Genomic DNA, 12,572 nt, shown 5'->3' on the forward strand with positions numbered 1-12,572 from the left:
GTCCCGGCTATTTATTTATTTATTTGAGGTGCTTGACTGCACATCAAAAGGTTTCACATCTGCTCCTGGTTGCAGCACCTTGACAAAAAAAAACTCTCTTTCAAAGAAAAAATATGGCAAGAGAGCAACAGGGCTGGTTTATTAGCAACAGGAGGCACCCGTGGATAATCAGGAGCTAGAGATGCCAGCTACAAACCAGTTTATGGCTTTTTATGGGTGGTAAAACTTCTCAAAGATGCAACTCTGCAGAATTATCAAAAGCCTATTAGCACCTGTGAAATTTGAACTTCAGATTATAAATTCAGCCACAGACCAAACAGGATCGCCGAGCCTCTAACTCTGTTGTTTAGGTATTATTACAGTTCAAGCAGATCCCGGTACAACTATTCCAGCCTCTTCTACAGCACTTGAGAACAAATCTCTATTTGTATCTGGAACCAATTATCACAGGTTCAATAAAATAACCAAAGGGAAGCCTTCTCAAGTCTCAAGTAAGGCCCCATAGGCGATAGCACAATCACCAGTCGGCACTCCCAGTTGCATTTCTGTTGGTAGCTGCACCTGACCTGCATGACCACTAGTGCAGCATGACCCTAGTTTGAAGTTCAGGGCATACCATTAAGCACAAGTCAACTGGTCACTGTGAGAACTGATATCTTGAGATACATCATGCGCGCACACACCGTCCAGTGCATATCCAATGGCAAAGCCACTGAGTTACAGACGTAGCGTGGTGAATTGCTCCATGATCATTCTTCATTTGTTTCAATGCGGATTACCAGAAACAGTCTGCCATGGTTCGCACCTTCCCATATGTGCATGGTCACTCCTGTCCACATGCAGTTTATGCTGATCTGGTGGGGCTTTTCTAACCCCAATCACGAGCCCATGCAAATTTCTCACCATATTGTCTTGAATACAAACACAACTGGAAAGGAAGTACAAGAAACAGTAAGGTATGAGTATACAACATTGAATAATAAGTGGCGACCCTAAGAAAATTATGATTGGATCAAGTCATCACTTATCACAATATCAAACGCAAGTTTTCTACTCAAAATTCAGCTGAAACTCCGTTGAACGTAAAATCAACCTTAAAAGACAGTAAACATTAAACTGGTATTGTGATGTGTGGTGGAATGTGGAATAGAAGACCAACTTAGGGCGCAATGGATAAGTTACAGAATAATTATGATTATGGACAGTATACCTAATATATACATTTAGGCTGCAACTGACATTTCTAGCCTTTATTTCTAGTTGCTTGAGCAAGGAATAGAACAAAACAAAGAACATATAAAATGAGCGAACTTACATATTATGAGAACAGCAAGTGCAAACAGAATCAATTGAGCAGGCCGCCCATATCGAATTTGATATTGTGATCTCTGAAGTTTCTTACGCAGTGCTCCAAGCCAACCATAGAGTTTCTTATTGTATGTAACCCCATCGCAAGTATTTAAGTAACCGATGCTTCTTTCAGAGTATCCATCTAAGCCCTACAACAAAGAATGGCAATATAAGGATATAAAACTAAGCTTCAAACTGAATCGTATTGAACAATGGATGTTAGCACCATTCAAGTAAGATCTCAATACCTGACCCAACTGAGGATTTGTGAGAGGGATTGCCGCTTCAAGATCCTGTTTGTCTGCATGTGCCCACCTCACAGCTCCTTTTTTGTACTTAATTGCAGGCTTAGGTTTCAAGGCACTTGGCAATCCGCACGCTTTAACAATATTCAGCAAAGGTGCTCTGTGTGGGCCAAGAGATGATTGTTCAGCAGCACCCTCCCGTTCATTTGGAAATGACATAGGCGACGATCCAATATCAGCACTGGCACTGACTGACCTCCTGTGCCCACGATGTGCATCTTCTTTTGCTCTCGCTGAACTCAAGTCTGCAGAGCCAGATGAATCATTGGAGCTGTCAGCTGAGATATTTTTCCTCACCCTTGTGGGGTTGCTGCCCACCTGAATATCGCCAGCAGACGGGATTGTAACAACTTTATCCTGATGTTGAGGAGGGGTTGCAGATAGGAAAGCCGCGAGGTCGTCCCGCTCGCTCTCATCCAAATGAATCCAGCTCAGTGTGCTCCTCCCCTCCGCGACATTGGATGCATTCAGGTTGTTCTCAACTTCTAATATGCGATAGCCAATCGCCGCAACAAAGTTACTATGCAGTGCTCTCGTATCCTTTCCTGCCGAGACAACCTCGTCGTTTGATCTAATTGCTCGCTCCAATTCATCAAGCTAAAAGCACAAATAAACAAGCAGTTAGGTTCTGAGTTGAAGGCACCTGTACCAACTTCTTCAGTATTTCGGGGCAATTTTTCATGACTCGATACATCCTAATCACACCCACATCTACATAAATGCAGTCTTAAGCAGTATTTCAGCACAATGACTTGTAAGCAGAAGAAAGGAAAGAAAACGCCGATCCAGGCGAGCGGATCAATCCACAGCTGCGACACGAACGGTAAGGTAAGGGGAGAGTAGCAGCGAGGAGCCAAATTCACCTGCCACTTGGCGGTGCCGAGCGCGGTGTGCAGCTCGCGGCGCAGCTCGACGGCGCCGACCTCCCCGCCGAGGGCCGAATCGCCGCCGCTCCTCTCCTGCACCCATATCTTGTACACCGATTCCATCCTGCGAGGTCGCGAACAGGAAAAAAACAAAAATGAGATCCATAAGAACCGGAACCGAAGAAGAAGAAAAAAGAAAGGCGAAACGGCAGCGCGCGCACCGATCGGCAGACTCCTGGACCTCCTCGGCGGCGAGGAAGAAGGGGTCCTTCTCCCAGCGGTCGAACGACGTCGCCATGGCGGGGTCGAGGGCGGGACGGGAAACCTCCTCCCTGGCTGGCGAGAGAAGAGAAGAGAAGAAAACCTTTGCGGTTGCGGAGGGTGGGAAAGAGAAGGGCGAGCGGCCTCCCTGTGCTCTCCTCTGCCTTGGGTTTGTTTGTTGCTTTGCTTTGGGTTGCCGCTATTTCGCGGTGGGGGCAGCCTGGCCCGGCGGGCTGGCGGCTATTTATTGATTATATTAACTCGGGGGAAACGGCGCTCGTACGGAACGGAACAGGATGTTCCTCTCCTCTGTTGAAAGTTGAAACCCAGCGAAGCACGCCAGGTAGGGGAGGTGTTCACATCTGAACATCCAACATTATTTTTATTTATCACCAAAAAAATTATTTATCGCCCCTCAGAAAAGAAAAAGAAAAACTTTGCTGGCAGCTGAGCTACACGCTGTGCTGTGCCCCTCTCTGTCAAGCAGGTGCTGATCTGGATGGCTGGCTGGCTCCGGGCTCGCCGACGGCGACCTCAAGGAGGCGTGCGGGTGCGGCTGCTCGCCCAATGGCGCTGCTTAGTGCGTTCCGCGTCCTCTGCTGCTTATCTCTTGCTCCAGCTTTCTGGTACTACTGGTCATTATGCGTTCAGATATTCTTATCGCGAACTGCAGCTCCAGTCATCCGCTCCTGATGCGCGTGACGGTTTACACACCCGTGGATGCCAAAATCTGGTTATAACGACTAAAGGTTAGGTAGATGTTCTGGTACCGGACAGCACGGCAGACGCCACTGATGAATGATACCCTGACAGGCTGACACTACCAGCACGGCACACAGCAAGATCAAATATCCACATCGCATTATACATATATATACATCAACTGTAATAAATGATCAAAAAGAAGCAGGCGGAAATCTGAACCACTTTTTACCTTTTCCTCGTTATTAAAAGCATAGAGCATCTGAAACAGTTCTTGGGACAGCACCATCCCAACAACAGGAAGACCCCACAAAACTGGGACCTGATTTCTCTTCCTCTACATTGTCTGGCCACCTCGCCGTATTGCCCTCATAGTAGCATCTCTGTTAACCACCATGGATTGAAAAAAAGAACTGTTCATGACTTGCAGGGCCACCCAGATCAAATTGTCTACCCTGGCAAGTTCAAGGAAGATGATGGTCTAAGATCACATCCGCCACTAACAAGAATCTCCCACGTTTACATGATATTATCAGATTATTATGTCTCAAACAAACAAAAAATGAAACTGTAACTACTGACAAAAGGTAGGTCTAATAGCAGCACAGAGTTCTTGCCATAGATCTCAAACAGTTCAACAGGAACACTGCAACAGCCTCTCTCGGAACTTTGATTCACATCTTCAGTTCCGTCGTCCATGTCCCCTGGACACTTGGCCGTTTCGTAACGTGTCTAGTTCTCAGCTTCACCACTTTCCTGCCCAGAGAACACCTTAGCCTACTAGCTTGCAACATGATGTCCTCGGGTGCTAGATTTCTGACACAAACCACTCTCTCGTTATGGTTTTCTGCACAAGAATAATGTTGCATAAATATTAAATAATAATCACAAAGCAAGCACATGTAGCCATGAGTTCATCAAAACTAACATGGATGGTCTTTTGATATGAATCATGTCTCACTGACATGTGAGTGGGCCCTGTCAGTGAGTTAGGGAGTGGTAATTCCTGACATGCAGCTTTGAAACTTGACATGAGTAAGGCGTATGACCGGGTGGAGTGGGCTTTCATGGAGAAAATTATGATCCAGCTGGGTTTTGCACCGGAGTTTGTGGCCCTGATCTGCAAGTGCATGAGTACGGTTCGGTACCGTTTCAAAATCAATGAGGGCTGTACTGATACGGTGGTTCCCGGCCGCGGTTTACGGCAGGGCAACCCCGCCTCCCCGTACCTATTCCTATTATGTGCAGAAGGGCTATCTTCACTGATCAACCGCGCGGAGGAGATGGGACGCATTCGGGGTATACGGATCGCACCTACTGCCCCGTCGATAACTCACCTCCTTTTTGCGGACGATTCGCTGCTGCTTCTGGAGGCCACGGAAGAGAGTATGACCACTGTCGACGAGATTTTGGAGGTTTATGAAAGGGGGTCGGGCCAAACAATCAATAGGGACAAGTCTGCGATACATTTCAGCAAGAACACACCAGGACAAAAGAAACAAGCATTGCTCCATGTTCTGGGTCTTAGAGGTGAAGGATCCATAGGAAAATACCTGGGCCTTCCTAGCTATGTGGGCAGATCACGCCAGATTTGTTTTGAATACATCCGAGACAGAATTTGGGAGCTGCTCCAAGGTTACAAGATCAAGTTGCTGTCGAAGAAGGGAAAGGAGATCCTGATTAAAACGGTGGCCCAAGCGATTCCCACCTATGCAATGGCTTGTTTTGACTTGATGAAGGGGCTATGCGATGGCATCTGCTCTATGATATGCCGCTTCTGGTGGGCAAATCAGGATGATGATCAAAGGCACCACTGGGTGGGTTGGGAGAGAATGACCTTGCCAAAAGAGCAAGGTGGTCTTGGATTTAGGGATCTTCACGCGTTCAATATCGCCATGCTAGCTCGTCAAGTCTGGCGCCTTCTGCAAGCGCCTGACTCCCTCTGCGCCCGTGTCTTGCGCGCCAAGTACTACCCTAGTGGAGATCTCCTATCGGCTGTGCCAACACCGGGAATTAGCTATGTTTGGCGTAGTATCTTGCAAGGGGTCCAAGTGGTCAAGGAGGGAATGGTGTGGAGAGTGGGGGACGGGCAGCAGATACACATTTGGCATGATCCGTGGCTGCCGGCGGGGCCTGTACGTTTCCCGCGTTCCTTTCGGGGGGCTACCCTGCTGACAAAAGTCTCCGAACTCATTGACCCGGAGTCTCACACATGGGATGAGCAGCTTGTGCAACAAACTTTCAGCGCGATGGATGCAGAAATAATCCTAAAGATCCCTATCTTTGAGCACCATGAGGACTTTGTGGCCTGGCAATTTGACAACAAGGGGCTGTTCTCAGTAAGATCGGCATACAGGGTGTATACTGACATGCTCCAGAGACAACGACCGCGCCCGCGTGGGGAAAGCTCAGCTGGGGGAGAGGAGGACAGAAGAATGTGGCAACAGCTCTGGAAGATACGATGCCCCGGCAAGATCCATCACTTTATGTGGAGACTGGCCCATAACAGTCATCCTCTTCTGCGGAATGTGGAGCGAATTGGCGTGCAACTGGAGACGGACTGTGTGGTATGCCACCGGCTACAGGAGGACGGAGGCCACCTGTTCCTTCGCTGCAAGGAAGTGAAGAAGATGTGGAAGGCGTGCGGGTTAGAACAGACACGTCAGATGCTATTACCATGCCAATCACCATGCCAACTCCTGAAACTTATTGTTTCCTTGCCGGAGGACGAGAAACTACATACTATCTGCCTGTTGTGGATGTGGTGGACGGAGCGAAACAAGGCAAACCACAACGACCAGAGGGCTACGATCCAGGAATTCGCCTTCACGTTGTCAAAGCACATTGCGGAATGGCGCCTATATTGTGGAGAGCAGGGTCAGAGCAATCCTAAACCAAAACCCAGCTGGACCTGCCCGACCACCGACGTAGTCAAGATCAATTTGGATGGATCTTTTGATCCGGGGACTGGACTCGCGGGTTGGGGATGCATCGCTCGGGATCACACTGGAGAGGTGATCCTAGCCGCGGCAGGAAGCCTTTCACATATGGGCGAGGCCCTACATGCGGAGGCATGTGCCCTGCTTCATGCAATTAAGCTAGATGAAAGTCAGGGCATCTCCAGCCGTTGGCCCCCCAGGAGGGGCAAAAAATCGCCCCCTGGGGGCGCACCGGCGCTAAACCGCGCACTGGGGGCGTGATGCCCCCCAGTCGCAGCCCCCCACGGGTTTTTAAAATGTTTAAATTCGGCGCAAACACAACGCAAACACGTTCGAGTTCGTTCAAATTTAAACATATTTTACAAAAAAAGGAAAAACTACCGCGGGCTACCCCCGCCGTCTCCCTCGCCGCCCGCCTCGCCACCCGCCCACGCGGTTCTACATGCCGAGGAGGCTGTAGAACCGCGTGTAGTCACCGCCGTCGTCGTCGTCGCCCCCGCCGACGCCTCCGCCGTCCCTGCTGCATCCCTCCCCCGGTTGGCGCGGCGGGTTGGACGGTCCGGGGCGTCGTCGTCGTCGTCGCTGTCGAGGACCACGACGCCGTGCTTGTCCTCGCGCCCACGCTTGCGGGCGGCGATCTCCTCCAGGGCCCGGCGCTGCCGGACCATCTCGTCGCGGAGGTAGTCGTCCCGCGCCCACCGTAGGGCGTCCTCGTCGGAGAAGCCACGCCGGGCTATCTCCTCGTACTCTGCGGGGAGGCCGGGCTCCGGCTTGGGCTCGACGAGGACGAAGCGGCCGATGGGGGAGGCGTTGTCGCCGATGCGGACGCCGAAGCTGCGGGTGCGCGCGCTGACAGGCGTGCCCTAGGGCTCCGGCTTGACGGGGCGGAGGTGGAGGCAGGGGGAGCCGCCGGACGAGGAGGACCCCCCGGTCTCCATGCGCCTCGGGGTCCAGGAGCTTCCCCGGCGGCGTGGGAAGGACGGGGGAGCGGGGTACTCGAGGCGCGGCGTGTTGCCGCCCTCGATGTACTCGAGGACGGCCTCCAACGTGCGCCCGGGCACGCCCCACCACCGACGCCGGCCGACGGCGTTGAGCCTGCCGGAGGGCTCGACGCCGTTGGTGGCCTCGAGCTGCTCGGCGTGACGGCGGCGGAAATAAGGCTCCCAGAGCGGGCTGTCGGAGACGTACCGTGGCCCCTCCCTCGCCGCACGCGGCAGGGACGAGCGGATGCGTGCGATCTCCGCACGCCGCGCCGCGCCGGTGGGTACCGGGGGCACCGGCACGCCGCCGGCGCTGATCCTCCACACCCCGGGCACCCGCATGTCCGGCGGGACCGGGTACTCGGCCTCGAAAAGGAGGCGAGCCTCGTTCTCGTGAAGATGGCGGCGGCCGAAGCCGTTCGCCGCCGCGTCGTCGCCTGGAAAGCGCTCGGCCATGGGTGTGATGAACTAGAGACGGCGAGAGAGAGGAGAGGGAGGAACGACGACGGCAAGAGAGTGCGAGTCGCCGAGTGCGCTGGGGCGCGTCTTATATAGGCCGAGGCGCCGCCCGTGCGCGAGCCGCCGTGATACGCGTGGCGGGCGAGGGACGCGCGTCATCCGGTCTTCACTGCGCCGCCCGTGAGGCATCAATGGCGCAGGCTGACCGGCGCGGCAGCTTTGGCATTGATTCGCCGCGGGAAACGAGGCGATGAGGACGACGAAGGGGCGAGAAGAGAGCCGTGCCCCTGACGCGGCGGGCCCGCGGCTGTTTCGCGCCAAAACAGTTCGCCCCGGCGCCCCCGGGCGCCCCCCAGCGCGCCGGGTTCGGCCTGGGTCCGCCGGCGCTGTTTTCGGCCCAAGCCGGCGAAAATCGGGCTCCTGGGGGCGCGACTGGGCCGATTTTTCGGCGCCGGCGCAAAAAAAACGCCTGGGGAGGCCTTCCTGGGGGCGCGGCTGGAGATGCCCTCAGGGTATGGGACGTGTCGTTTTTGAGACGGACTGCATCGGGATCCAGCAAGCTGCAACGACGAATGCTCTCGACCGATCTAACCTGGGCACCCTGTTCCGTGAGATCAAATACCTTCTCCAGATTGGTTTTATTGATTGGAATGTTTCCTACTGTCCTCGTGTGTGTAATGCTCCTACCCATGAGCTTGCGGCTATTGGTAGGCGGAATGTCAATGTCGACTACCAAGTGTGGTCGGTAGACCTCCCTAGAGTTGTATCCGATGCGGTGACCGCCGATTTGGCTGGTCCACGGTGATTTATGGAATGCACGGTGTTCCATTTCAAAAAAAAAATTGGGTGGGCATTTTATGAAAAATATCCTAATAAGTAATCTCCTCCTACAACAGAGGAACAGAATCTATATGGTTGTTTGGCCTGCGTAATGCCGTAACTCCTACAACCATGGAATGTTTTTGGCCTGCATAATGCCCTAACTCCTCGTACAACATCAGATTTGGTTTGGCTAGTACAGTCGAATGCAATTATCGTTGGGCTAAACATTACAAAAGTGAAAGAAGTTGCTACAATATGCGAAATGCATTCCACATAATTTGTTGAATGAACCTGTCCCCTCACCACCACAAAATATGTGGCACGTCTCTATTCCATCCGAGATGGATGTACTTGACGCAGAACAAGCGCATCCCTCAAACAAAACAAGCTAACATTCTCTAAAGAAGATGTATTCATATGAAGGACACAAAGTTAACCATGTCATGCTTGAACCATGTGAGTTTTCACCTTTGGGCTGTTGAGCAAGTCAAATTCATCACAAGTACGTACATGGAAGAAACAGCTACAAATATCCCAGTGCTGCAATTTAAAACTAAATATGGCTAGTGTAAACTGCAGTACTTGACTGCAAGAGACTGCAAGAAAAATAACTGACTCTATGCATTTTGTCAGTACCAACAGAAAGATCTAAACCACTATCAGAAAGTAACACCATTATAAGTAATACAGTTGCCAGCCATATAACTCTTGATATAACACTATGATGGTCAAAAGAAATGGAAGATCTTACTGTAAATGCCCTTCAAGTTAGGATGCTGACCACGGACAAGCTGTGTCACTACCTCTAACTGGGGATTCTTTTCCTTCAAAGCTGGAAGATGTGACTCCATAAAAGCCCTGCAATTCCAAGGAGTATTAGATATGAAGGAGCAGGCAAGTTGAAAGATTCAAGTGTTCAGGTACTGAATCCTGACGACAAAGATATTGATACAAGCAATATTTAAGCTGCAAAGTCATACAACTAATGCTTAAAGTATAGCCTACCAATCCACAGGGAAAGAGGATAATATGTGAAATTGGGAATAAACTTATGTTCAAGAATCCAAAATCCCCAGCTTCATTTACAGCACAACCAGCAAATAACTATTGGCCTAAACTGTAACTGAACTGTTTCTTCTAAACAAAATTTCTCCATTTCCAGTAATTCAGTGAGCTATTTTTCAATGGCATCATGTGGAACACATAATACAAACGCGATGCTCAACATGCACAATTGTGTCCACGAGGAAAGATAGCCCATCCCTACCTAGAACCATTTGATACCACAACTGGGCTGGCATGTTGGATGTTGTTATCAGTTTCCATCGGAAAAAAAGAGGTCAAAGCCCTCCAAGTCATGCACTGGATTTTCATGTTCATAAGGGAGTTCAAATTAAATCATGGAAACAGCCTCTTGCAGAAATGTAGGGAAAGGCTGCATACAAAAGACCCAAAGTGGTCGGACCCTTGCCCGGACCCTGCGCAAGCGGGAGCTGCGTGCACCGGGCTGCCCTTTTTTTAATCAAACTGCTATCGATCAGAGAGAAGTTAAGCAGGCTAGTAAGTGTTGTGCCTCGTCCAATTTACATCAACATGTGCAGTTCCACTTCAGTATCATGAGAGTGCCTCTAGTACTTACTTCCATCCTTGAGCCATACTCCCTCAGTTTATATTTCACTTATGAAATGGCATTGTCTTCTATAGATAGAACTTTCGCAATGACAGTCAAAGTCCAATAATATGCTAGCAGACACATTCAAACATATAACACGGAAGTTTTCTGCTTACAATTTTGTCGAAATCAGTTCCATGTTGCCAATCAACACACACAACTCTATATTGGTCAAGTTTGACTGTACGCAAACCATAACGGCCTACATCAGTAAACAGAGGGGTTCTTTCACAGCCTATGTACTGTTTATGACATGGCCCAAAGTATCCAAGAACACTCAGACTTGATAGTTAGTTCTTCGCCGGAAACACACTACTGGCACCTTTCAGAAAAACCAGATAACAGGGCATATACTAAGCATAACACATTTGAGGAAGATCTTTACAACTAATTTTTCCATGCAGAAACTGACTTTGTACAAAGTGTCAGACAGCAAGTACCTTACGCACGGTCTGCACAATCAACAGACCAATCCAACTCGATTAACAGAGCGAGTAATTCGGATCTCCCCTCCCGAATCTAAACTTGTTACCGCATCAAAGCAGAACAGATCAAATCGCTAGGGTCTGCCTAGTGGTGAAATCGGCTCTTATCGGCATGATGAAAGGTACCTGATTCCTCTGCTGCTCCCTCCCCAGTCGCAGTAGTTCACCACAAGCTTCTGCAGCTGCCAAACGCCCCTCAGCGCCATCACGCCGCCCTCAGGATCAAAAAGTGTGTGGGTGGGGAGGAGGAAAGGGGGAGAGTGCCAGAGTGGGGACGCCTGGGGAAGAAACCTAGCTGAAGGGGAGACCGAGATGGGCCGGCCCAGGAGAGCGGGAGGCCACAGCCTCCTTTTTATGTTTGTTTTTACATTTTCTGTTTTCTTTTTTGCTTTATTTTTGTACTTTTGTTTATATTTTAAAATATTCTAAATATACAAATTAAAAACAAACACACTACAAAAACATTTTATAAATGTTTAAAAAGTACTTGAAAATAACTGAAAAAGTATTTAAAAATATTAATCAAACATTCGGAAAAATGTTGAATGTGTATAGAAAATTTGTTGATCATGTATTAAAAAATCATGAATTTTTTATCATGTATATAAAAATTTTAATCAATAATTTGAAAAAAATATTGACTAAGTATTAATAAACATTAATATTGAGTTTGAAAAATCTTAATCAAGCATTTAAAAAAGGTTACATGTGCATAGAAAATGTTGATCATGTATTAAAAAATGTTAAACATGTTTTTGAAAAATATTCTTGACGTATAAAAAAAATGTATAACAGAAACTAAAAGAAAGAAAAGAAAAAAATCAATGAAAACTGAAAAAAAACATAGAAAAAAGAAAATAAAAAATAAAACTAAAGAAACAAATGCAAAAAGAATGAAAAAACAGTGAAAATCAATAAAGAGACAAAGAATAACATAAAATGTTGAAAATCAAGAAAGGAGAAAGATGAAGAAAAAAAGAAGGAAAGAAAATTGATAAAAACAATAAAAACACAAAAAATGGATAAGAGATAAGAAAACCAAACCAAAAACAAAAGAAGACAGGAAAAGGAGAGAAAAGACCTGGAGAAAACCAAATAAAATGAAGCAAAAAATAGAAAAAAAAAACCAATAAAACTGTTAGAGTTGTGTCGAATATTGTGTACAAGTTAGGTTACAGTTGGACTCTGAATTGTATTGTGTTTAGATATGATATGGAGTCGTGTCCTAGTAGGACACTTGTATCCTAGGTCTCTCATATATAGCGGGGCTAGACACACGATGTAACCTATGCCAACATAATAGCACTGGAACGCAGGGGAAGCCGGCGGCATGTGCCGGTGTTCAGGGCGACCGGGTGCGGTATTGTAGCGGTGTCATGTGGAGGAGCGCCCATAGTCAAGCCCCGGGGATGTAGCCATATCAGTGAACCTCGTTAACAAATCTCGGTGTCGTACTCGTGTGATTGCTTGGTCCTCGAATGATCGACAGTATGCCTCAGATTTATTTTAACAAGTGGTATCATAAGTAAGGTTGAGATGAGGTTATTTGAGTTGATCTAAAGGAAGGTTTGATGTGTTAATCGGTATCGTCTGCACTGGAAGTCGCCGTAGAGCAATTGGTGCGCGCGGTTGGGACCGATTGGAAAATATATCAGACGAGGCAATCTCGACGAGTTGTACAGATCGTATTCTGAGCTGTCAGTGGACGTAGGAGGCAACCCTAGACGACGT

At 48.6% G+C, this 12,572-nt stretch overlaps 2 protein-coding genes across 2 annotated transcripts; both read right to left on the reverse strand.

The window, feature by feature from the left end:
* Positions 1 to 265: 265 nt before the first annotated feature.
* LOC125552556 lies at positions 266 to 3,015 on the reverse strand. Its single transcript, XM_048716157.1, has 5 exons — positions 2,743 to 3,015; positions 2,519 to 2,645; positions 1,599 to 2,252; positions 1,316 to 1,499; positions 266 to 928 (listed from the first exon to the last, which is right to left on the reverse strand). The coding sequence occupies exons 1-5, from the start codon at positions 2,817 to 2,819 to the stop codon at positions 900 to 902; spliced, it is 1,071 nt and encodes a 356-aa protein (XP_048572114.1). The 5' UTR covers positions 2,820 to 3,015; the 3' UTR covers positions 266 to 899.
* Positions 3,016 to 3,966: 951 nt separating this feature from the next.
* LOC125552557 (54S ribosomal protein L51, mitochondrial-like) lies at positions 3,967 to 11,128 on the reverse strand. Its single transcript, XM_048716158.1, has 3 exons — positions 10,968 to 11,128; positions 9,436 to 9,542; positions 3,967 to 4,331 (listed from the first exon to the last, which is right to left on the reverse strand). Exons 1-3 carry the CDS (start codon positions 11,045 to 11,047, stop codon positions 4,159 to 4,161), a joined length of 360 nt encoding a protein of 119 aa, XP_048572115.1. The 5' UTR covers positions 11,048 to 11,128; the 3' UTR covers positions 3,967 to 4,158.
* Between the last annotated feature and the right edge of the window lie 1,444 nt (positions 11,129 to 12,572).

The sequence above is a fragment of the Triticum urartu genome, chromosome 4, assembly GCF_003073215.2.
Source record: "Triticum urartu cultivar G1812 chromosome 4, Tu2.1, whole genome shotgun sequence".
NCBI lineage: Eukaryota > Viridiplantae > Streptophyta > Magnoliopsida > Poales > Poaceae > Triticum > Triticum urartu.

Bases quoted from the DNA above. Each gene is read 5' to 3' on its own strand.
- LOC125552556 (XM_048716157.1), bottom strand. From the start codon at position 2,819: ATGGCGACGTCGTTCGACCGCTGGGAGAAGGACCCCTTCTTCCTCGCC. The intron at 2,646-2,742 runs GTGCGCGCGCTG...GCGACCTCGCAG, and splicing joins GTCCAGGAGTCTGCCGATCG to GATGGAATCGGTGTACAAGA. The intron at 929-1,315 runs GTAAGTTCGCTC...CTTCCTTTCCAG, and splicing joins ACTTGCTGTTCTCATAATAT to TTGTGTTTGTATTCAAGACA.
- LOC125552557 (XM_048716158.1), bottom strand. From the start codon at position 11,047: ATGGCGCTGAGGGGCGTTTGGCAGCTGCAGAAGCTTGTGGTGAACTAC. The intron at 9,543-10,967 runs GTACCTTTCATC...TTGGAATTGCAG, and splicing joins GGGAGCAGCAGAGGAATCAG to GGCTTTTATGGAGTCACATC. The intron at 4,332-9,435 runs GTAAGATCTTCC...ATTCTTGTGCAG, and splicing joins TAACTTGAAGGGCATTTACA to AAAACCATAACGAGAGAGTG.